Source organism: Orycteropus afer, unplaced genomic scaffold (assembly GCF_000298275.1).
Source record: "Orycteropus afer afer isolate SDZICR_OR568_19922 unplaced genomic scaffold, OryAfe1.0 scaffold00076, whole genome shotgun sequence".
Classification (NCBI taxonomy): domain Eukaryota; kingdom Metazoa; phylum Chordata; class Mammalia; order Tubulidentata; family Orycteropodidae; genus Orycteropus; species Orycteropus afer.
In genome coordinates, this window is record NW_006921663.1 from 2,955,491 (window position 1) to 2,981,749 (window position 26,259).

General features: G+C 38.7%; 1 protein-coding gene across 1 annotated transcript in view; it reads right to left on the reverse strand.

Moving 5' to 3' along the window:
- Positions 1-14,646: 14,646 nt before the first annotated feature.
- The window catches only part of RAB33B (RAB33B, member RAS oncogene family), a 28,592-nt gene continuing 16,979 nt past the window's right edge, over positions 14,647-26,259 (reverse strand). Inside the window, exon 2 of the mRNA XM_007941207.2 lies at positions 14,647-15,087. Within this exon, the coding sequence (XP_007939398.1) occupies positions 14,647-15,087 (441 nt within the window). The remainder of the gene's footprint in view (positions 15,088-26,259) is intronic.

The following is a 26,259-nucleotide window of genomic DNA, read 5'->3' on the forward strand; positions in this document are numbered from 1 at the left end:
TTAATAATAAGAACATGGAATGTACAAAGTATGAATCTAGGAAAATTGGAAGTTGTCAAAAATGAAATGGAACACATAAAGATTGATATCCTAGGCATTAGTGAGCTGAAATGGACTGGTTTTGGCCATTTTGAATCAGACAACCATAGGATCTACTATGCCGGGAATGATAGTTTGAGGAGGAATGGTGTGGAATTCATCATCACAAAGAATGTTTCCAGATCCATCCTTTAGTACAATGCTGTCAGTGATAGGATAATACCCATACACCTATTCAGAAAGCCAATTAATACTACCATTATTCAAATTAACACACCAACCACCAAAGCCAAAGGTGAGGAAATTGAGTATTTTTACCAACTTCTTCAGTCTGAAATTGACTGAACACGCAATTAAGATGTATTAATATCACTGGTTACTGGAATGCAAAAGCTGGAAACAAAGAAGAATGACAGGTAGTTGGAAAATATGGCCTTGGCGATAAAAATAATGCCAGAGATGATATTTTGCAAGACCAACAACTTATTCATTGCAAATACCTTTTTTCAACAACACAAATGAAGACTACACACGTGGACTTCGCCAGATGGATTGCACAGGAATCAGATTGACTACATCTGTGGCAAGAGGTTATGGAGCAGCTCAATATCTTCAGCCAAAATAGGGCCAGGAGCTGATTGTGGAATATACCATCAATTACACATATGCAAGTTCAAACTGAAGTTGGGGACAATTAAAACAAGTCCTTCAGAGCCAAAATATGACCTTGAATATATCCCTCCTGAATTTAGAGACCATCTAAAGAATAGATGCGATGCACTGAACACCACTGACAGAAAACCAGAGGAATTGTGGATGACATCAAGAACATCATCCATGAAGGAAACGAAAGGTCATTAAAAAGACAGGAAAGGAAGAAAAGACCAAAATGGATGTCAGAAAAAACTCTGAAAATTGCCCTTGAACAGAGAGTAGCTAAAGCAAATGGAAGAAATGACAAGATAAAAGAGTGAACAGAAGATTTCAGAGTAGCTTGAGAAGACAAAGTTAATTATAATGAAATGTGCAAAGACATGGATTTAGAAAACTAAAAGGGAAGAACATGCTAGGCATTTCTCAAGGTGGAAGAACTGAAGAAAAAGTTCAAGCCTCTAGATGCAATATTAAAAGATTTTATGGGCAATATATTGAATGATGAATAAAACATCAAAGGAAGATGGAAGGAATACACAGAGTCAGTGTACCAAAAAGAATTGGTCGATGTTCATCTATTTTAGGAGATGGAATATGATCAAGAACCAATGGTATTGAAGGAAGATGTCAAAGCTGCACTGAAGGAAGTGGTGAAAAACAAGGCTCTAGGAACTGACAGGCTATCCATTGACATGTTTCAACAAGCAGATGCTGCACTGGAGGCACTCACTTGGCTATGCCAGGAGATTTGGAAGATAGCTACCTGGCCAACTGACTAGAAGAGATCCATACTTGTACCCATTCCACAGAAAGGTGATCCCACAGAATGTGGAAATTATAGAACAATATCATTAATATCACACACAAGTAAGATCTTACTGAAGATAATTCAAAAACGGTTGTAGCTGTATATTGACAAGAGAACTTCCAGAAATGCAAGCTGAATTCAGAAGAAGATGTGGAATGAGGGATATCATTGCTGATGTAAGATAGATCTTGGCTCAAAGCAAAGAATACCAGAAAGATGTTTACTTGTGTTTTATTGACTAGACAAAAGCATTCAATTGTGTGGATCATAACAAATTGTGGATAACATTAAGAAGAATGGGAATTCCAGAACACTTAACTGTACTCATGAGGAACCTGTACATAGAGTAGGAGGCTGTCATTCAAACAGAACAAGGGGACACTGCATGGTTTAAAATAAAGAAGGGAGTGCATCAGGCTTGTATCCTCTCACCATACTTATTCAAATTCTATGCTGAGCAAATAATCCAAGAAGCTGGACTATATGAAAAAGAATGTGGCATCATGATTGGAGGAAGAATCATTAACAACCTGTGGTACATTGACAACACAACTTTGCTTGCTGAGAGTGAGGATGACTTGAAACATTTACTGATGAAGATTGAAGAATATAATCTACAGTATGGATTATACCTCAATATAAAGAAAACAAAAATCCTCACAACTGGACCAGTAAGTAGTATCGTGATGAATGGAGAAAAGATCGAAGTTGTCAAAGACTTCATATTACTTGGTTCTACAACCAACACCAATGGAAGCAGCAGTGAAGATAGCAGATGATGTAGAGCACTGCGCAAATTGGCTGCAAAAGACCTCTTTCAAGTGCTGAAGAGCAAAGATGTCTCCTTGAGGACTAAGGTGTGCCTCACCCAAGCCAAGCATTTTCAATCACCTCATATGCATGTGAGAGCTGGACAATGAATAAGGAAGACTGAAGAAGAGCTGATGCTTTTGAGTTGTGGTGTTGGCGAAGAATGCTGAAAGTACCATGGACTGCTAAAAGAATGAAAAAATCTGTCCTGGAGGAAGTCCAGCCAGAACAGTCCTTGGAAGAGAGAATGGCCAGACTTCATCTCACCTATTTTGGTCATGTTGTAAGAAGAGACCATTCCCTGGAGAAGGATATCGTGTTTGGAAAAGTGGAAGGTAAATGAAAGAGGGGAGGGTCCTTGACAAGATGGATTGACACAGTGGCTACAATGATGGACTCGGGTATAGCTGGTATTGTGGAGTTAGCACAGGACTGAGCAGTGTTTCGTTCTGCTGCACATAGGGTTGCTATGAGCTGGAGATGACTTGACAGCACCTAATAACAACAACAAATCCATACGAGGCTCAGGTGGCATTGTAGTTAAAACACTGGGCTGCCAACCAAACGGTTGATGGCTCAAACCCACCAGCAGCTCTGCAGGAGAAAGATGAAGCAGTCTGCTTCATTAAAGATTTACAGCCTTGGAAACCCTATGGGGCAGTTCTACTCTATCCAAACGGGTTGCTATGAGTCAGAATTGATTTGACAGCAGTGGGTTTGGTTTTTGGTTTACCCATGTGTTGTTAGTTGGCAACAGTCAGCTCTGATACATAGCGACCTTATACAGAACAAAATGTTGCCAGGTTCTGTGCCATCTCCATCTTCATGATCATTGAAGTCTGAGTCCATTGTTGTGGCCACTGAGTCAATCCCTCTCATTAAGAGTTTCCCTTGTTTTCATGTCCATTCTACTTTACCAAAATGATGTTCTTTTTTAGCAACTGGTCTTTCTTGATGACATGTCCAAAGTAAGCAAGCTAAAATTTCACCATCCTTGCGCCTAAGAAGCATTCTGGTTGTGTTTCTATAATAAAATACTCAACCATATTCATAAGAGAAATGCAAATTAAAACATTAAGACACAGTGTTTCACTATAACATTGGCAAAGATGAAAAACTTTATTTTATTAACTTTTTATTGTGATTTGGATGAAAGTTTACAGAGCAAATTCATTTTTCATTCAACAATTCACACACATTTTGTTTCATGACATTGATTGCAATTCCCATAATGTAACAGCTCTCTTCTCACTTGCTCCTTGTGGTTGCCTTTTACCTGCATCTTTCTTCCCTATGCATTCTTGCCTTCTGAGTATTCTCCCTGCACAAATGCTGCCTTTCTGATCTCCCATCATTGATTGTTCTATGGATTGTACCTATGTGGCATAATTGATCACCTTGTAGGCCTGTCTATTGTTTGGCTGAAGGTTAAGCCAAGGGAGTGAGTTCAATTCCAGGCCTAAAGGACTAGGAGCCATAGTCTCAGGGGTTTCAGCAGTCTCTGAATGAGACTAATGAGCCTGGTAATTTTATGATTTTGAATTTTGTTCCACATTTTTCTTCCACTCTATCCATGATCTCCAATTTCAATCCCTTTCCAAGAGGTTGGCAGTGGTAGCCAGGCATCATCTAGTTCTGGTCTCAGGGTCATGTATGCTGAGTTTCCCAAGTTATACCAGTTCTTTGGACTAATTGTTTCCATGCATCTTTGATCTTCTTCACTTTTCTTTGTTCCAGATAAGGAGAGACCAATAGTTACATCTTATAAGGCGGTTCATGAGCTTTTAAGACCCAAGGCACTACTCACCAATGCAGGATGCAGAACAATGTTTTTGTCTACATTATTCCAATTGAGCCTGATGCCTCAAAGACCATAAGATGAGACTGCAGGCCATGCAACTCACTCCCTCAAGGTGTTAGGCTTGGCTAAGTAATTATCATAACTTTACCTTGTTCGTTCTAGTATATATATATATATATATATATATAGACATTTTTATAGCACATAAAAATACATATATAGAAATACTGTCTGCCAATGGTCCTGTAAGTGTATTTGTATCATCTGAATTCCCAGGTGTATAGTAGAGCTGACAAGGGACAAGGTTATAGTCACTTCTTGGTCACAGCCAGCTACCCAGAGGGACCGAGAAGTTGAACCTGTGGGCTTGGGACCATAGTCACAGGGGACATCAAGCTCAATTGGCATAACATACTACACAAAACATTGTTCCACCTCCTACTTTGGAAAGTAGAAACTGGGATCTTAAAAGCTTGCAAGCAGCCATCTAGATGCAATGATGGGTCTCTCCTCATCTAGAGCAAAGAAGAATGAAGAAAACCAAAGATTTATGGAAACAATTAGTCCTAGTGACTGGTATACCACGCAACCTTCAGCCTATATGACTGAGACCAGAAGAACTAGATGGTGCCCAGCTACTACTGTCAACCACTCAGAGGGGGATCTATGTAGGAGATCCTGGATAGAGAGGGAGAACAATGTGGAACAAAACTCAAAATCATTTTGGGGAAAAAAAAAGGATGGGAAGGGGAACAGGTTTGCTGGTCTGAGAGTGCCTGGTGGAACCACTGAGACTATGGCCCCTAGCTGCCCTTCAGGTCTGGAATTGAACCCACACCTGTGGCTTCCAGCCAAAAAAAAAGACAGGCATATGAGTTGAACATTTACCTCAGGTGATACACTCCTTGGAGAGAACAATCATGGGAGAAAGAAGGGCTGTTTATGCACAGGGAGAAAGCTCAGGGGGAAGGAGTGTATGGAGGGATGGACACAGGGAAGAGGTAATTATCGGGAGGAAGTGGGAAGGGAGCTGTTGCATTGAGGTAAATTGTAGTCAATGTCATGAGACAAAGTGTATGTGTATATGGAAAGTGAATTTGCTCTGTAAATTTTCACCCAAATCACAATTAAAAAAAGAAGAAGAAAAGGGAATGAATATACAGGGAACAAAAAAAAAATATATATATATATATATATACATACATGTGTGTGTGTGTGTGTTTGTGTGTGTGTGTGTGTATATAGTCTGCCAAACCTACATACAGTCATGAGAATATCTCCATTCACCTACACATACCTGATCATCTTGCTTGTCTACCTAAGTATGCACTTATAGATTAATGTTTGCTGTTACTCTGATAATGCAATACTGTGTATATAATAGTATTTACCTTTGTTGTCTGTACCTCTTGTGCACCTCTCTGTGTCTTTCTTTTCCTTGGTGATTGTGGTAGTTATGCTGTGTGTTCACTTGGCTGGACCTCGTTTTGAGTGGCTGGGCAGGGGGATGTAGTTACTCCCCACAAAGTAATCAGCTCCATAGTGAAATCTACTGGAGCAGCTGAGTAGTTGCCTTAGGGATGTGGGCTGCTTCCAGCACATAAGGAGAAGTTTTGAGAAAGAGCTCTGAGCTTTTTGGCACACTTGGATACTGCATTTGGCCATGTCACCAGTGAGTGGCCTGCCATGTTGTCTGCCTATCTTGGGACTGTCTCTGGACAATTGTTGCGTCTTGCTTACTTCCAACTATTGGAAGTAGTGGCCTGCTGTGTTGTTTGATAATCTTGGGACTGTGCCATTTTACTTGTCAACCTTGAGTTTCTCAGCCTCAACAGCCAGCAGCTGTCTGAGTTAAGAGAAGCCTCTAGTTTCAGTAGGCTTAGGAGCAAGAGGCAGAGCTAAAGCCCAAGGTTGAGGGGCCTTCACCCAGCCCCTAGAGCCTGGCATTTTGAAATCAGACTTCTAGCCTCCTAACCTGTAAGAGAATAAATCCTTGTTTGTTGAAGTCACCCATTTGTGGTTATTTTTCTGTTCAAGTGGCCCTAGAGGTAACCAAAACAGTGATATTGTGCTGGTCACCCGCTTTTGGTATATCACTTTTCCCTTCATCCAAATCAGTATGTGTCTGTTACCTAGCTAGCAATTTTCCATCCTTTCCCTTCCTGTTCCTGGTGTTCTGGTTACCTAGTGCCACTCTGACAGGAATATACCAAAAACGGGATGGCCTTAACAAACAGGAGTTTATTCTTATAATTTGGAGGCTTTAAGTCTGAGTTCAAAGTGTCAGGCTCTAGGGGCTAGGTGAAAACCCCTCAACCTTAGGCTTCATTCAGCTCTGCCTCCTGCTTCTGGCCCCATGAAGCTGGAGGCTTTTCCTCACTCAGCTGCTGGCTGCTGAGGTTGACAAGCCCAAGGTTGACAAGTAAAAAGGCACAGTCCCAATGTTATCAAATCACATGGCAGGCCATTAAGTCAAGTCATTGAAAGTCCCAAGGTCAGCAGAGAACATGGCAGGCTGCTGAACAATGACATGGTTACATGTTGGGTTCAAGCGTGCCATAAGCTAGAAACCATTCCCAAAGCTGTTTCTTATATATGGGAAGCGGACCACATACCCAAAGCAGCTGCTCAGTTGCTCCAAAACTTTCCACCATGGAGTTAATTACCAATCTCACCATTCAGCTGCCCAGCTACTCAACCAGGCCCAGCCAAGTTGACACACAAACTTAACCACCACACCTGGTAACCAACAAAGAAAGTTTCCTTCTGTGTGTAAATCTTTCCTTGACTTTCTGTAATAGCAGACTCATACAATATTTGTCCTTCTCTGATTGACTTATTTCACTTAGCATAATGTCCTCCAAAAGATCAGAAACTGATAATAGACTCAGTGAGAGTGTGGGAAAATAAGCACTCTTTCAAGTACTAATAAGAAAGTTAATAGGCTCAACCTCAAAGGTTAGAAATCTGAATTGCAAATAAGGAAGCTAATATACTTTAATATGAATTCTTCCCCCAGAAATATTGTTACATGGAGAGCCACAACAAGTTCATAAACCTGGTTGCTCACAGCAGGGAGCTGGAGACAAGAGTAGGAAGAAGACTTCACTGTTTATTCTCTTGTAAATGGTCCAAATTTTGAATGATATGAATGAATTTCTTTTACAAAAATTCTATTAAAAATAAAGAACTCCTATTACTCAAGTCACATTTTGTTGATACTTGGGATTCTCAATTTCCAGCACCAAAAGATTAAAAATGAGGAGCTGAGAAGTAATTAAATACTTACACCTATTATTAATTCTATGGAATGAATGACCCAAACCAAAACTGAATTTAAGTATGTTCCAGGACTCCAAAAAATATATACAAATTCTTCTATGATTAATAGAAAAAACATCATCTAAAAGCATTAGAATATAAAAGTTAAATACTTTTAAATGACAAGTTTCATCTGACTCAAAAGCTGAAAATAATCCAACAATCCAATAATCCAACAACTAATACCCAAAATATACAGTTTGAAAACATATGGCCTGAGACCAAAATAACTAGATGGTGCCCAGCTACCACTGTCAACCACTCAGAGGGGGATCGGTGCAGGAGATCCCAGATAGAGTGGGAGAACAATGTGGAACAAAACTCAAAATCATAAAAAAAAAGACCAAGTTTGCTGGTCTGATAGAGCCTGAGACCCCTGAGACTATGGCTCCTAGCTACCCTTCAGGTCTGAAATTGAACTCACTCCTGAGGCTTCTAGCAATAATTCATTGCAGTGAATTATTGAATCCAGCAGAAAAGTAGAGAGACAAGCAATAATAGACAAGCATATGGGTTGAACATTTACATCAGGTGGGAGAACAGGAGGTCAGTGTTTGCACAGGGAAGCAGCTCAGGAAGCAGGAGTGCATGAGAGGGAAGGAAACAGGGATGAGGTAACTACAGGGAGGAAACAGGAAGAGAACTGTTACACTGGGGGGAACTGCAGTCAATGTCCTGAGACAAAATATGTATGAACTGCTGTATGAAAAATGAATTTGCTCTGTAAACTTTCACCCAAATCACAAAACTTAAAAAAAAAAAAGCTATGTATTTGAGTGTTGCGTGTTGCCCTAGAAAAGAATGATGTCAAATTAAATTGCTGACCTTTACCTTATTAATTAATCATTCTCCAACTCCGAAGATTTTAACTCTGAATTATCTCACATCTACTGTTGCCAATGTCCCAGTATTAAAATGGTGTGACAGTGGTGTCTCACCTCCTCTAATTGCATGAGAGGGAGAGAGAATCATTATCTGCATCTGATTCCTGTAAGGTCAGATCCACCTTCATCCTCTAAACTTTTTACCAATTCTGACACCAATCATCCTTCCACTGCACTCTCTACTTTTCTGCTGGATTCAATAATTCACTGCAATGGCCATACAGAACTCACAGACTATACTCTCGATTATGGGGTTTATTAGGGTAGTAACAATTCAGGATCAGGAATGACTTAGGATACAGTTATTTGGTCAGGACGGCTTCTTCTCAGCCATGCCTGCAGACAAGGTTTCCTCTGGCCCCCAGTATTTGCCCTGTTTGGGCAAGGGTTACAAAGCTCTTTAGCTCTTCCAGTTAAGTGCCGGGAGGCAACCCCACCTACCAACAAGCCTCCTTCCTGAAAGCACTCAGCGCTAGCTCTATGAGCCAAGAAGTCCACTTGGCTGTCTTGTGTTGGTCTCCTGGTTCTGCTGCCACCATTTCTCTGCCACTGTACTCACCATCTCTGGTGTTACAGCTCTGTCTCCTGGGTCTAGGAGGTTCCCAGTGCAGGGACCCTGAGTCCAAAGGACAAGCTCCACTCTGATCTCCTTCTTTTGGTGGTAGTCAGAGCTCCCGTTCTCTGCTTGCTTCTTTCTCCTTTTCTCTCCTGTAAGATAAAGGGTGTGACTCGAGCAAGGGCATGACTTCAGGAAGGTGGTGAAGGGTAGTGACTTGAATCACATCCTCTAGTAAGGTGGTGACTCAAGATACATCGCACTCTAATCCTGCCTCATTAATGGACAAGTCACTCCAAAATAGGACTAACCACAGACAGAGGCCAGGATTTGTAACAAATGACAAAGTAGAGTATTATGGATAGAAGGGTCATATTAAGCAATTCACTGCACCTGCTCTTCTGCTAGACTATAAGAGTAGGCCGACCAGTCACTAGGACTCTATTCCCACATATCCTTCCCATTATACCAGAATTTCCAGTATAAATCTGATGGTTTCACTACCTTGTCTAAATGCTTTCGTTAGTTACCCACTGCCTAATCTGTAAAGTTCTAATTTCTTAATGTGGCTGTAGTGGCTATTCTCTGTTTTGCATACATTCCCCAATTCCTTCTCCTCCAAATCTGAAAATTACCCTATTTTATCTTTTTGGCTATTGGTATTGGACTGAGCAAGAGTCTCTGGGTGGTGCAAATGGTTAAGTGCTTGACTACAAGAGAAAGGTTGGTGGTTCAAACCTACCTAGATGCACTTTGGAAGAAAGCTCTAGCAATCTGTTTCCAAGAGGTCACAGCCTTAAAACCTCTATGGAGCAGTTCTACTCTGCACACATGGGGTCACCATGAATCAGAATCAACTAGATGGCAACTGATAATTAGACTTGGCACCTGCCTCTAGCCAGGCCAGGAATAGTCCATCCTAGAAAATTCTGACTTGGGACTGACAATTCTTTTCTCTTTGGATGCCTGCAGCATCCCAAAGTTTGGAAGCAATGATAATTTTTCTACCAACTGAACTGGAAAAGCGAAGGAATACTATTATAAGAGAAAGAATAAGATTGCAGAGAAGCTGAGCCTAGAGTTAAGAATATGAGTACTCTATCTCAGTTCTTCTTTAAGTCTAGCGACATTCTTGTCCTTAAGTCCCTTGAGACAAGCCAGACTCCTTACAAAAAATTATCCCTTTTAGGCTGGTTCAAATTGAGTTTCTGAGATCTGGACCCAAATCAGTCCTAATACAACTACATATGACTTGGCAGTTTAATACCTACCTTGCTAGCTTCATTTCCTGATGCTCTAACTACATTTCCATACCACCATGCACCCACACCAGTCTATTAGCCATTGACTGAAAATCCAATTCTACCCTTGAGCCTGCACTGTGCATCCACCTGAGATGCCTTCCTCTCTATTTGACATGAGTGATGCCTACACACCTACACACCTACCTCAAGACACGGCATCAAAGTCCCTTCCATCATGAGATCTTTTTGGTATCTACTGCTCCTCTATGCAGAGTAAATAATCTGAGAAGTTGGTCTATACAAAGACTTCAACATTAGGATTGGAGGAAGACTTTTTGCAATATGCAGATGACAAACTATGCTTATTGAAAGTGAAGAAGATTTGAAGCACTTACTAATGAAGATCAAAGACTACAGCCTTTATTATGGATTACACCTCAATATAAAGAAAACAAAAATCCTCACAACTGGACCAATAAGCAATATCATGGCATCAGGGGAAAAGACTGAAGTTGTCAAGGATTTCATTTTACTTGGATTCACAATCAACAGCCATGGAAATAACACTCAAGAAATCCAACGACATTGCACTAGACAAATGTGCTGCAAAAGACCTCTTTAAATTGTTAAAAAGCAAAGATGACACTTTGAAGACTAAAGAGCACCTGCCCAAATCATAGTGTTTTCAATTACCTCATAATGCATGTGAAAGCTGGACAATGAATAAGGAAGACCGAAGAAAGAATGCCTTTGAATTATGGTATTGGTGAAGAGTATTAAATATACCATGGACTATCATAATAATAAAAAAATCCATCTTGGAAGTACAGCCAGAATGCTTCTTAGAAGTGAGGATGGTGAGACTTTGTCTCACATATTTTGGATATGTTATCACAAGGGACCAGTCCCCAGAGAAAGACATCATGCTCGGTAGAGGGTCAGTGAAAAAGAGGTAGGCCCTCAATGATATGTACTGACACAGTAGGCTGCAACAATAGGCTCAAACATAGCAAAGATTGTGAGGATGGTGCAGGACCAGGCAGCGTTTTGTTCTGTTTTACATAAGGTCACTCTGGATTGGAAACAACTCAACTTCACCTAATGATCACCACCTCTTCCCTGTATCTAAGCCCAGAGGTGACACCATTCTCTGTGCTACTGCCCCTTGTATATGCCTCTTTGATTACATTTACCATATTATATCACAGAATTCCTATTTGTTTTCTTACTTTTTTGTAATTCTTTAAGAACACAGTCTTTCTTATCTATATACCTCTTCTGCCTAACACAACTGGAGAACATATTGAAGGTATTGTATTTCATAAACTAAGTTATTCCAACAAATTAAGTGAATTAGCCCTTGCCACATAGGTTCTAACAAGTTTGCCCCCCAAAACACTTGACCAATTTATTTTCTAACTTTCCAATTAAGAAAGCAATCTTTCATGAATAATGTAATTTTGTGTTTGAATAGAAGAGTAGCTTATATGAAAAATAAACTGACCATGGGAAACAGTATTAGCTGAGAAGGACCAAAAGCTCCAATCTACACTCTCACAAAGGGCAGAAATCAGTAATGTGAACCTAGAAATTACAATCTTATGCCTGCACCATACTTGCTTCTCTTTTTTCTCATATATATCATTTATTCTACTAAATTCTTTTAATTCTAAACAGATGTCAACCATGTTTGTTGTGCCTGCCATTTGCACTGAGGTGTTCTAAAATTGGATCATTCAATAGCACACACACAAAAGCTGTCTTATCAGTTATTTTTAATCATTAAGTTTGTTTAAGATTTTTTTTTGGGGGATTTCCTGAAATGTTCAACCTCAAATGTATAAAGGAAAACAGAGTTCCAATGGGTTAATGTGTGTGTGTGTGTGTGTTTAATATATGACATATTACCTAGAATTTAGGGAAAAAAAGATTATGTTATACTCAATAACCAAACAAAGGAAATACAACACAATTTCTTTGTGGCAAGGCTAATTTATTGAACTACATGGGGGAAATGTTACAGTGACAGTATTCCAAAACAAAATGATTTGACTTTAGTTTGGATTTTGTGGGGAAAAAATGTTGTCATTTAATAGCTAACTACATAAAAATTCTTGATTAGTTTCTTTTGGCGTTCTCAAATTAATGCTTTTCCAAAACATATCTGATGTTGTCATTTAAAAAGCACAGTTAAATTTACACAGGTTTACCAAATGTGTGATTTGTGCTTAGAAATTAATAGTGGTTGTCAGATAGCCACCATTTGGAAGTGATTTCTTAATAGTCAATGAAATGTTTTATACATATTTCTAAAAGCTTTATTCCCAATTCAATTGATAGATATGTTCTTTTAATTTTAATATAAGCATACATACAAAAAATTAAAACAATAAACTGTTACCAATAAGATATAAATCTTTTAAAATTAATAAATAGTAAGGTGAAAAAATAAATCCTTTTACAGAACTATAAAGTATACTTACTTCTAATATCTTACAAAAAGAACGAAAGTTAAATTACTATTTTTGAAACCATTCAATATAGCAGTACTGAAAAACATAAATGTGCTTGAAACATCTGTAAACTTTCTCCCTTCATTTTAGAAAATGTTTTGGTAAGCAATAAGCAAATTTCCTTCTTTAAAAAACTATTACACTCATCACAATGATCACGGCTGTCATTGTTTTGCTATAAAAATAGTTACAAATGAACATTAATTCAGAAAGAGAAAGTCAAACAACTTTAATTCTAGCATGATTAATAATAATGGATTAACTCCCTACACTCAAATAAAACCAGTTTGTTTTCCCGTAAATTCTAATATTTAAAACTGAATGATTATTTCTTGTAATTATTATTTTAAATTAGTTCAGTTAATAGAATTATCTTCTTTTTGTGATTATCCTGAAAGAATCACCATGATGATTAACAAAATCTCCAAACTAGATTATATATTTAACTGGATTTCTACATCCTGAAAATATTGTAAGTACATTCATCTTTTAACTTAATTTCCTCTAAAATTATCAATCCATCAGAATTTGTGAATGTATACACTTCAGTTAAAGTTCATGGCTCACATTCCATTTATGTAACAGCTGCATATGCAAGCATGCTATTTTCTTTGTGCAAAATTTTAAATTCAAAATAAAAGTACTTAGGATAAAACTTTTCTTGAAATATTCTTTCCACCATTGTTGTTGTTGTTATGTGCCGTCGAGTCAGCCCTGACTCATAGCGACCCCTCCTTGGGTTTCCGAGGCAGTATCACTACGGAAGTAGGATTGCCCAACCTTCCTTCCGAGGAGTGGCTGGTGGGTTTGAACCGCCAGCCTTCTGGTTAGCAGTCAAGTGCCTTAGCCACTATGCTACCAGAGCTCCTTTTTCCACCATTAAGGGATAGATATTTTTCAGTATGTAATTTAATTTTCATACTGAGGAATAGCTTGCTGTGACTAAACAATTTAAAGAATTTTTGAATTTTTGAACTGATGTACTATATGACTGCAGAAACACAGGCAGATTGAGCAATTAGAATTATGCCCTCAGAGCCATAATCCAAATGGAAGTTGAGGATTTGCTGATTCAATCTTTAGTCATTAAATTGAGGTGGTGGGGAGTGAGAAGAGGAAGACAGCAAGAGATTCTATGACAGATACACCATCAGAAATGACTCAAAGCTAAAAATAGTTCTCCTTATGGTGGCCAGGAACCGTGTTTATTATTTCCCCCTGAAGATATAATTCTTCAAATGCTTTCAATTACTTTTTCATTGGTTAAAGATGCCAAAATAAAATATAAAGCACCTAAATATGTTACCTCATTTGCTTTAAAATCTGACTTACTTATACATATTTTAATAGAATTTAGTAAGAACACAATTCAAATCACTCTTTAAAAATAACAATGATCTCTATAGAACTGATTGATATTGATTAGAAACATCAAGAATCTATACTCGTTGAACAAGTCATTCTTTCTGGCTGGAGAACCAGAAAACATCCTGTTCCTTCTCCCATTGGTACTAAAGTCTTGGCTCTAAAATGTACCAATAATAATGGAATTAGAAACATTAGTAATACAAAATAAAGAACTCTCTGGGGAGAAGTAAATACCAATTTTTTATCCTATTCAGAATACCACCTTCCATTCAAAAGGTGTACAGTAGATGTGTATTAAACTCTTAATGTATTTTATTCAGCTCTTGGAATACAGGACTGAACACCTGCTAACTCTTAAAATCCCACCACTCTCTCATTTGAAGCCTCCTTCACTGAGCTTTCTATGGAAAGATATGCTGATTCCTCCTACCTTTGCTTCATTTCAACCTCACACGAAAATGAACTTCTTTGTGTTGTCAGTGACAAACCTGATTAAGTTGATAAAAAGTACAAAAATAAGCATGACAATGATAAATAGTAAGGTGCCAGGATGATCCAATATATTTGAGATCAAATCTCATGACTTATCACTGTCATACTTCAAAAGTACTTCTTTTGTCAAAATTAAAGCATCATTAAGACAGTTATTTAGCACCAGCATGTCATTGTAGGCTTTGGTTCAGGCTTCAAGGTAATTCCATTATCAGGGGGTTGACTAAGCATTAATGGTTTGTGGCTCTTAAGCTTATGAGCCAAGGTCATAAATATAGCTTCCACATGGTCATTATCATTGGGGTTTTTAGCAGAGGTTTCAAACAAAGGCATACTGTGTGTGTCAGCAAACTTTTGTGCCAAGTCTGTGGGTACCTGAATGGCACTTCTCAAGTCACATTTATTTCCAACGAGAATCCGTGGAATATCATTGGCTAACAAATGTTGTTTGCATTCTTCTATCCAAGATGGCAGGCTATGAAAACTAGCTATGTTGGTCATATCATACACGAAGACAACAGCATGAACATTTCGGTAGTAGTGTTGTACCATACTCTTTCTGAATCGTTCTTGTCCTGCTGTGTCCCATAACTGAATCTGAAAATTAAAATAAGAAAACAAAAAATTTCATTTCATTCCAGTTATACATATTGAGAAATTTAATCATTTATACATAGTCTTTAGTAATTTATTTAAAATACTTTGATCATTCCCTTCCATCATGTCTTTTCAGTTTTACCCATAGAATCCAGACTTGATGATACTAGTCTTGGTTGTTGTTATAATATGCTGTTGAGTCACTACTGACTCATAACGATACTATAACAGAACAGAAATGCCCCCTAGGGTTTCCTAAGCTGTAATCTTTACAGGAGCAGATCACCAAGTCTTTTCTTACGCAGAGCCACTGGTAGGTTCAAACCATCTTTCAGTTAGTAGTCGAGTACTTACCATTATGCCACCAAGCCTCCTTGATACTAATCTAATTACCGCATAATGTCATAATGCAAGTGTAGGAAAAAATACTTCCACTTAACATTTGCTAAATTTTAGTAAATCAAATTTGTTTGGATAAAATTTTATCTCAAAAAATTATTTTTAAAATGTTAGAAAAAAAAATATATCAAGATTTAACAAACATGTTGTGTAATTGCCTTAAGTTTGGTTCCTACTTTTTTTTATGCAAATACACATGTATTATGTTTTCCATACCATGCCACCCCCCGTACGTTATTTCTATAAATGCATTATACCAGTATTTTTTTTTAACATATGCATGACTTCAATTTCAATTTTATTTTTTTTTTCTGTCCAATGTATTTAATGTTAAGGCTTCATCTTGGTGCCTGTTTACGCAGAGGTTTGGTTCCCAGCAGCAGTCCCTTACCTGATTACCCTCAATTTTCTAAAGCAGCCCCTCTCCTAGCAGGATTCTCTTCCTGCTCTGCAAATCATTTATTCCTCTCTGGAAACCTCCCTTGCCAGGGTAGCTAGCCTCAGTCCAGGAGGTACATAAGTCTATGCCATACTGGTAAGGCTATTCAGAGCGCCCAGGAAAGTGTAGAGCACCGCAGCCATGGGCATGTATTCTGCCCCGCCAAGCTACTGGCTGCAGTCCTCAGACTGCTTGAATCTGCTCCACAACACCCTCCTCATCCCCCAGTGGATGCACTGAGCATGACAGCCATGGGCACAGAGGGGCTGCATGTCCCTTGCTCAGGTAAGACGGGTCCAAATGGCCACCATGGGGTCCCATGGGGCTAGGCCAATGCACATCCACACCCACATTGTCCTGTCACGTGGCTTCACCTGGGGCCAGCATCGTGGGGACTGGCATGTGCAAGAAATGGCCTCTGCCTGTTGTGGGACTGTTCGTACTTGGGCTGTGTCAACTCCGTGCACAGCCCTCTGCCTAACCCTCCACTCATCTCTGGTGCAATGTACCTGGGCACAGATCCACTACAAGGAACTCCATCACTCTCAGGCCGGAAAATCAACTGCCCCAGAGCAAACATACAGTTTCAGCTGTTTATTTTTCAATTACTGGGGTACTAACAAACCTTGGTGGCACAGTGCCTAAGGCATTGACTGCTAACCAGAAGGCTGGTGGTTCAAACCAACCAGCCACTCCTTAGAAGGAAGGATGAGCAATCAATCTACTTCCATAGTGATACCGCCTCGGAAACCCAAGGAGGGGGTCACTATGAGTCAGATCCAACTCCACCGCAGTGAGTTCCTTTAGGTTACCAAACTCAATCCATGACTTCTTGACCATGCCTTACACCTTTTTTATATAAATAAAGTAACACTTTCAGACTATTGAATAAGGCCAAAATTTACTTCTGGAAATATCAGGGGATGTGTGGTGTATACATGGGCATGTTATGTCAGAACTCTTTTTACATAATTTCATCATTTCCACGCATTATACATGTGAGCACGTTATTTATGTGTGCACCCTCTGTCAAAAAATATACTACATGTCCTTCTCTACCTTTTACTCATCTAATTTAAAATATTAGACCTAGAACAGATATTAAAAAAACATGAGGTCCAGCCCCTAAATGCATACATATTCTATAAAACTCAAGTCTCCCTGGAAATTTTTTAAAAGGGTAGAAAATCACTTACCTATCTGACACATCTCTACCAACAAAATTATTCCCGTATCTCCTAGCAGAAATATGAGGGACATGGGGCAAATTATGTCTAAGGCTAAATATAAAACATACATATTTCTCTTAAAACACTAAATTATCCCACCTTTGTTTACTTCCTAAAATGTAATTAATGAGTGTACTGGCCACAGTGGAAAAGACTAGAGGCAGATTTGCTTAGATAAATTTGAACTGAAAGTCTTACACTGTTAATAGATATTCAGGGCATGAACTGAAAGCCTAAACTGGTGGTTTCTCATAGAGCAATATGGAAGCAGAGGGAAACAGAGGAGATACTGTAGAAGGTGCAACAAGTAAGTAGGATATAGGATATGCTGATATTCCAAGTGCTCAGAACATAGTAAGTGCTCAATTAACACACAATATTAAATGAATACATACATTTTTTAAAATGTGAGTAGAGATGGATTGATTATCACTTTCTACCATGTTATTTTAAGTTTTGCATCTTTTTTTAGGGGGGTAAAGTAGCTCTTTTTAGTCCAAATTTCTCCTTTCTCTTAGTATTTTCCCTTCATTCCTAATTAACATAAACTTAATTTTGTTCTAGGCAGAAATAAAAGATATAATAAAAACTCATTTTTTTTTATTTCCAAATACTTGGGAATAAATCTTACCAGGAACACAAAGAAAGAAAAGACTACTAGTTTTGTAGAAAACTACAAAACACTACTTCAAAAAACTGTAAGACATCTACATAAATGAAAGAACATACCATCTTCATGGATATGAAGATTGAACACTGAAAATGTCAATACTACTCAAAGTAATCTATACATTCAATGCAATCCCAATCCAGATTCCATCAACATTCTTTAAAGACATAGAAAAACCAATCACTAATTTTATATGGAAAGGAAAGACATCTCAGATAAGTAAAGCACTACTGAAGAACAACAAAGTAGGAGGTCTCACACTTCCAGATCTCAAATCCTACTAATAAAGTCACAGTTGTCAAAACAGCCTGGTATTGGTACAACAACACACAGACCAGTAGGAACCCAGAAACTGACCCATTTACCTATGGTCAGCTAATCATCGACAAAGAGCCAAAATCTATTCAATGGGAAAGAGACAGTCTCTTTCACAAATGGTACCAGCAAAACTGGATATCCATTTGCAGAAAAATGAAACAAGATCCATACCTCACATCATACACAAAAACTAATTTAATTCCATATGAATCAAATACTTGAATGTGAAACCTAAAACTGTAACGTTCCTCAAAGAAAAACTAGGGGCAAACTTAGGGGCCCTAATTAATGGCATAAATAGACTATCAAGCATAACCCACAATGCACAGACAGCAGAAGATAAACCAGGTGATTGTTGTTGTTGTTGTTAGATGCCGTCAAGTCATCTCCAACTCATAGAGAACTTATGGCTCAACAGAATGAAACACCACCAGTCCCATGCCAGCTCCATGATCCCTGCTATACTTCAGTCCATCACAGCAGCCACTGTGTCAATCCATCTCATTGAGGGCCTTCCCCTCCTTCGTTGACCCTCCACTTTACCAAGCATGACATCCTTCTCCAGGGAATGGTTCCTTTTGACAACACGACCAAAGTAGGTGAGACGAAGTCTGCCCATTCTCGCTTCCAAGGAGCATCACACTTACACCTACACTTCCTCAAGGGGAGAGTTGTTACTTCTTTTAGCAGTCCATGGTACTTTCAGCATTCTCCTCCAGCATCACATCTCAGAATCAGAAACTCTTCTTCGGTCTTCTTTATTCATTGTCCAGCTGTCACATGCATATGAGGGGATTGAAAATATCATGGCTTGTGCCAGGCGCACCTTAGTCCTCAAGGAGATATCTTTACTCCTCAGCACTTGAAAGAGGTCCTTTGCAGCCAACTTGCCCAGTGCTATATGTCATCTAATGTCCTGACTGCTGCTTCCATTGGCATCGATTGTAGAGCCAAGCAACATGAAGTCTTTGACAACTTCAATCTTTTCTCCATTTATCATGATGCTGCTAAGAGGTCCAGTTGTGAGAATTTTTGTTTTCTTTATATTGAGATGTAATTCATACTGCAGACTGTATTCTTCAGTCTTCATCAGTAAGGGCTTCAAGTCGTCCTTACTTTCAACAAGCGAAGTTGTGTCGTCAGCATATCACAAGTTATTAATGAGCCTTCCTCCAATCCTGATGCCATGTTCTTCTTCATAGAATCCAGCTTCTCAGATTATTTGCTCAGCATATAGATTGAATAAGTATGGTGAAAGGATACAACCCTGACACACTCCCTTCCTGATTTTAAACCATACAGTGTTCCTTTGTTCTGTTTCAATGACATTCTCCTGGTTTATGTACAGGTTCCTCATAAGTACAATTAAGTGTTCTGGAATGCCCATTCTTCTTAATGTTATCCACAATTTGTTATGATCTACACAATCAAATGTTTTTGCATAGTTAAAAAAACACAAGTAAACATCTTTTGAGTATTCTTTGCTTTCAGTCAATCCATCTGACATCAGCAATGATATCCCTCATTCCACGTCCTCTTCTGAATCCAGCTTGCACCTTTGGAAGTACTCTGTCAATATACTACTCCAACAGTTTTTGAATTATCTTCAGTAAGAGTTTACTTGCATGTGATATTAATGATATTGTTCAATAATTTCCACATTCTGTGGGATCACCTTTCTTTGGAATGGGCACAAATATGGATCTCTTCCAGTCAGTTGGCCAGGTAGCTGTCTTCCAAATCACTTGGCATAACTGCCTGAGTGCCTCTAGTGGGGCATCTGTTTGTTGAAACATCTCAATGGGTATTCTTCAATTCCTGGAGCCTTGTTCTTCACCAATTCCTTCAGTGCAGCTTCTACGTCTTCCTTCAGTACCATTGGTTCTTGATCATATGCCATCTTCTGAAATGGATGAAGATTGTCCACTTCTTTTGGTACAGTGACTCTGTGTATTCCTTCCATCTTCTTTTGATGTTTCCTGCATCATTCAATATTTTGCCCATAGAATCTCTCAATATTGCAACTCGAGGTTTAAATTTTTCTTCAATTCTTTCAGCTTGAGAAATGCCATGTGTGTTCTTGTCTTTTGGTTTTCAGACTCCAGGTCTTTGCACATTTCATTGCAGTAACTGGCTTTGTCTGCTCAAGCTGCTCTTGGTTAGCTCTTTTATCTTATCACTTCTTCCATTTGCTTTAGCTACTCTCCACTCAAGGGCAAGTTTCAGGGTCTCTTCTGACACCTATTTTGGTCTTTTCTTCTTTTCTCATCTTTTTAATGACCTCTTGCTTTCTTCATGATGTCATCCCACAATTCTTCTGGTTTTCAGTCACTGGTGTTCAATGCATCAAATCTATTATTTAGATGGTCTCTAAATTCAGGAGGGATATATTCAAGGTCATATTTTAGCTCTCGTAGACTTGTTTTAATTGTCTTCAAGTTGAACTTGCATATGAGCAGTTGATGGTCTGTCCCACAATCAGCTCCTGGCCTGGTTTTTGGCTGAAGATATTGAGCTTTTCCATCACCTCTTGCCACAGATGTAGTCAATCTGATTCCTGTATACTCCATCTGGAGAAGTCCATGTGTATAGCCACCATTTGTGTTGTTGAAAAAAGGTATTTGCAATGAGTAAGTCATTGGTCTTGCAAAATTCCATCATGCAATCTCCAGCATTATTTCTATCATCAAGACCAACTATTCCAACTACCAGTGATTCTTCGTTTCCAACTTTTGCATCCCAGTCACCAGTGATAATTAACACATTTTTATTGCACATTTGGTCAATTTCAGACTGCAGAAGCTGATAAAAAAAATCTTCAACTTCCCCATCTTTGGCTTTGGTGGCTGGTGCATAAATTTGGGTAATCGTCATATTAACTGGTCTTCCTTGTAGGTCTATGGATATTATCCTATCACTGACAGCATTGTAATTCAGGAAGATCTTGAAACCTCCTTTGTGATGATGAATGCCACACCACTCCTCTTCAAATTGTCATTCCCAGAATAGTAGATCATGAGGTTTTCTTATTCACAGTGGCACAAACCATTTCAGCTCACTAATGACTAAGATATCAATCTTTATGCATTCCATTTCATTTTTGACAACTTCCAATTTTCCTAGATTCATACTTTGTACATTCTGTGTTCCAATTATTAATGGATGTTTGCAGCTATTTCTCCTCAATTTAAGTCATGCCACGTCAGCAAATGGAGGTCTCAAAAGCTTTATTTTATCCGTATCAGTAAGGTTTCTTCTACTCTGATGATGCAGCTCTCTCCCAGTCATATTTTGAGAGCCTTCCAACCTAAGTGGCTCATCTTTCTGTACTATTTTGGACAATGTTTACAGGCTATTCATAAAGTTGTGCAGTAATTAGCAGACAGTGTTTCTCTGCTATTCATAAGGTTTTCCCTGGCCAATTCTTTGAGAAGTGGATGGTCTCTTCCTTCTTCCTAGTCTGTCTCAGTCTGCAAGGCCCGCTGAACCCTGTGCACCATGTGCAACCCCGCTGGCGTTTGAAACACCAGTGGCAAAGCCTCAAGCCTCACAGCAACACGCCACCACCGTACAACAAACTTACAGACAAGTTTGTCTCCCTTGGCTGTTCAAAACCTCTCCACCCTCCCCTTACCTAGATCCCTGCCACTTTCCTGCCACCTGGGTCCCTGCCATTACCTGGATCAAGACCTTATGTACAACAGAACAAAACACTTCCCAGTCCTGTGCCATCCTCACAGTCCTTGCTATGTTTGAGCCCATGTGTCATGGATTGAATTATGACCCCCAGAAATATGTGTTAACTTGGCTGGGCCAAGATTCTCAGCAGTTTGACAGTTATGTAATGATTCCCCATGATGTAATCTGATGTGATAGACTGATCAGTTGTAAACTGATTAGAGTGGGAGGCAACACCCTAGGGTGGGATGCAACATCCTTAATCTCACCATAGCCCTGATCCGATGTAAGAGGAGTTTCTCTAGAGGGTGGCCTGTGACACTTTTCATTGTACAAGAAATAAACGAGGAGAGAAGCAGAGACGGGGAACCTACTACCACCAAGAAAGAAGAGCCAGGAGCACAGCACATCTTTTGGACCAGGGTCCCTGTGCTGGGATCCTCTTAGGATCAAGAAACATAGAGAAAGCCTACCCCTAGAGCCAGTGCTCTGAATTTGCATTTCTAGCCTCCTACTAAACTGTTGAGAGAATAAATTTCTGTTTGTTAAGGCCATCCACTTGTGGTTTTTCTATTACAGCAACACTAGATAACTAAGACACCACTGTTGCAGACACTGTGTAAATCCATCTTATTGAAGGTCTTCCTCTCCTTTGATGACCCTCCACTTTGCCCAGGATGATGTCCTTCTCCAGGGACTGGTCACTCCTGATAATGTAACTATAGTGTATGAGCCTCTCTTGCCATCCGTGCTTCTAAGGAGCATTCCAGCTGTACTTCTTCTGAGGCAGATTTGTTCTTTCTTCTGGCAGTCCATGGTACATTCAATATTCTTTGCCAACACCACAATTTAAAGGCATCGATTCTTCTTTGGTCTCCCTTATTCTTTGTCCAGCTTTCACATTATAAGACTATTGAAAATGCAATAGCTTGGGTTAGGGTGCATCTTGGTCCCCAAAGTGACATTTATGCTCTTTAACACTTTAAAGAGATGTACTGCAGCAGATCTGCCCAGTGTAATACATCAACTGATTTCTTGACTGCTGCTTCCGTGGGTGTTGACCGTAGACCCAAGTAAAATGAAATCCTTGATAATTTTAATTTTTTGTCACTTTATCATAATGTGGCTTATTGGTCCTGTTGCGAGGATTTTTGTTTTATGTTGAGGTATAATCCATACCGAAGGTTGTAGCCTTTGATCTTCATCAGTAGGTGCTTCAAAAGTTCTCTTCATTTTCAGCAAGCAAAGTTGTGTCATCTGCATGTTCCAGGTTGTTAATGAGTCTTCCCCTGATCCTGATGCTATGTACCTTTTTCATGTAGTCCAGTTTCTCAGATTATTTGCTCAGCATACAGATTTAATTGTTGTTGTTGTTATTATTTGCCATCGAGTCGGCCCTGACTCATAGTGACCCCTCTTTGGGTTTCCAAGGCGGTATCACTACGGAAGTAGGATTGCCCAACCTTCCTTCCGAGGAGTGGCTGGTGGGTTTGAACCGCCAGCCTTCTGGTTAGCAGTCAAGTGCCTTAGGCACTATGCTACCAGAGCTCCCAACAGATTTAATTAAGTAAGGTGAAATGATAAAAACCATGACTTACATCTTTCCTGACTTTAAGCCATGCAGTATCCCCTTGCTCTGTTTGAATGACAGCCTCTTGGTCTATGTGCAGGTTCCTCAGGAGCATAATTAAATGTTCTGTAATCCTCATTCTTTGCAATGTTATCTATAATTTGTTATGATCCAGTCAAATGCCTTTGCATAGTCAACAAAAACACAGGTAAACATCTTTCTGGTACTCTCTGCTTTCAGAAAAGATCCATCTGGTATCGGCAATGACATCCCTCATTCCACATCCTCTTCTGAATCTGGCTTGAATTCTTGGAAGTTCCCTGTTGATGTACTGCTTGCACCCTCTTTTGAATTATCTCCAACAAAATTTTACTTGTATGTGATATTAATGATATTGTTCAATAACTTCTGCATTCTGTTGGATCACCTTTCTTTGGAATGGGCACAAATATGAACCTATTCCAGTGGGTTGGCCAGGTAGCTAGCTGTCTTCCAAATTTCTTGGCATAAATGAGTGAGCACCTCCAGTGCTGCATCCATTTGCTGAAACATCTCAATGGGTATTCCATTAATTTCTGGAGCCTTGATTTTCACTAATGCTTTCAATGCAGCTTGGACTTCTTCCTTCAGTACCATTGGTTCTTGATCACATCTTCCTTCAGTACCACTGGTTCTTGATTACCTCCTGCAATGGTTGAACATTGACCAGTTCTTTATGGTATTATATACCATACTCTGTGTATTCTTTCCATCTTCTTTTGATGTTTCCTTCATCATTCAGTATTTTGTCCAGAGAATCCTTCCACATTCCAATTCAAGGCTTGAATTTTCTTCTTCAATTCTTTCAGCTTGAAAAATGCCTAGTGTGTTTTTTCCCTTTATTTTTTTAACTCCAGGTCTTTGCACATTTCATTATAATACTTTACCTTTATCTTCTAGATAAAATATTCTATTCAGCTCCCTTTGAAATATTCTATTCAGCTCCTTTACTTCATCTTTTCTTCCATTCACTTTAGCTGTGTTTCTAGAGCAAGTTTCAGAGGCTCTTCTAACATCCATTTTGGTCTTTCCTTTATTTCCTGTCTTTTTAATGACCTTTTGCTTTCTTCATGTATGATGTCCATGATATCATCCCACACCTCATCTGGTCTTTGGTCATTAGTATTGAATGTATCAAATCTATTTTGAGATAGTCTCTAAATTCAGGTGGGATATACTAAAGATTGTACTTTGGTTCTCATGGACTTACTTTCATTTTCTTCAGCTTCCACTTGAATTTGCATATAAGCAGTTAGTTGTAGCATCACAACAACATGCAAGCACCACAGTACATCAAATTGACAGATGACTGGTGGATTTAAAACTTATGAATTGTTTATTTCCAGAATTTTCCATTTAATATTTTTGGACCATGGTTGATCGCAGGGAACTGAAACTGCAGAAAGTGAAACCAAAGATAAAAGGGGGCTACTGCATATCTCAAATTAAAAAAAAAAAAAAAAAAATTGTAAATTACAGTTTTAGCATTTACGAAGTTATCTTGGGAATAATTTGAATGATTCATTTAAAAGCTATCCAACAATATTGGGTTCAATTTTTCCTCTTTTAATAACACTTCCTCTAAGCTCGTGTTCAAAAATCAATTCACTGATGAAGAATGTTTTCTAAAAAGACTATTCATAAGTTAAAATAATAATAATAATAAGGAAATAGCACACAAAAAGGAAATATTCCAATATATTAACAATGCTTTTCTTGAGGGCAAATTCCCCTTTTATTTTTACTATTCTGAGTTCTGATGGTGTAGTGCCTAAGGCATTTGGCTGCTAACCGTAAGGCTAGTGGTTCAAACCCACCGCCACTCCTCGGAAGGAAGGCTGGGCAATCTACTTCCATAGTGATACCACCTCAGAAACCCAAGGAGGGGTCACTATGAGTCGATATGACTCAATAGCAATGTGTTTGGTTTTTTGGTTTGGTGTGTATCCTTTAGCAAACATTAATCTCTTTTATAAAAGTAAGCTAATAAACTATAAAAAAACCAATAATTACACAAAATTTACACTTGCCTCAAAAAACTGTGGAAGTACTCAACAAATGCAAATGGTGTTGAGGGCGATGTTTCTCATTAAGAAAATCCTTAGTCTGTTTATTTGTTTTAGGATGGACTTACTCAACAAGACCACTTCCCATCAATACCTTTCAAGACTATATGCATTCTAATCACATCAAGACTTCTAGGGAACAAGAAGTATGAAATAAGAACTCTTCATACTTTATTGGAAAGCCAAAAAGAAATCACTAGGTTGATGAGGCATTTACAAAGGAATATTTAAAAAGAAGCTTCAAAATTTCCCTCATAGAATTGCTAAAAACAAGGCAAAGGGCACAAACCTGCTGCCTCCTGCCTGCTGCCTTTCAAGTCTGCACATGATGGAAGCTCCATGAGAAGACAAGGCAAGGACACTGGAGACTCAGCAAAGAAATGTTGGAAAACTGAAAAAATTGTTGGCCCTATAAAGCTACAGAAAACTTTTATAAAAAAGAAAGACAGTACTGGAATTAATTGAGAGATTTAGCATCATGGCAGAATACAAGATTAACATCAAAAAATCAGTTGGATTCCTCTATACCAGCAAAGAGAGTGCTGAAAAAGAAATAAGGAAATCAATACCATTTACAATAGCTACCAAAAAAAAAATAATAAAATACTTGGGAACAAATCTTACCAGTGACACAAGACCTGTACAAAGAAAACAATAAAAAACTATTTCAAGAAACCATAAGAGATCTACATAAATGGAAGAACATCCCATGCTCATGGATAGGAAGACTGAACATTGTGAAAATGTCAATTCTACCCAAAGCA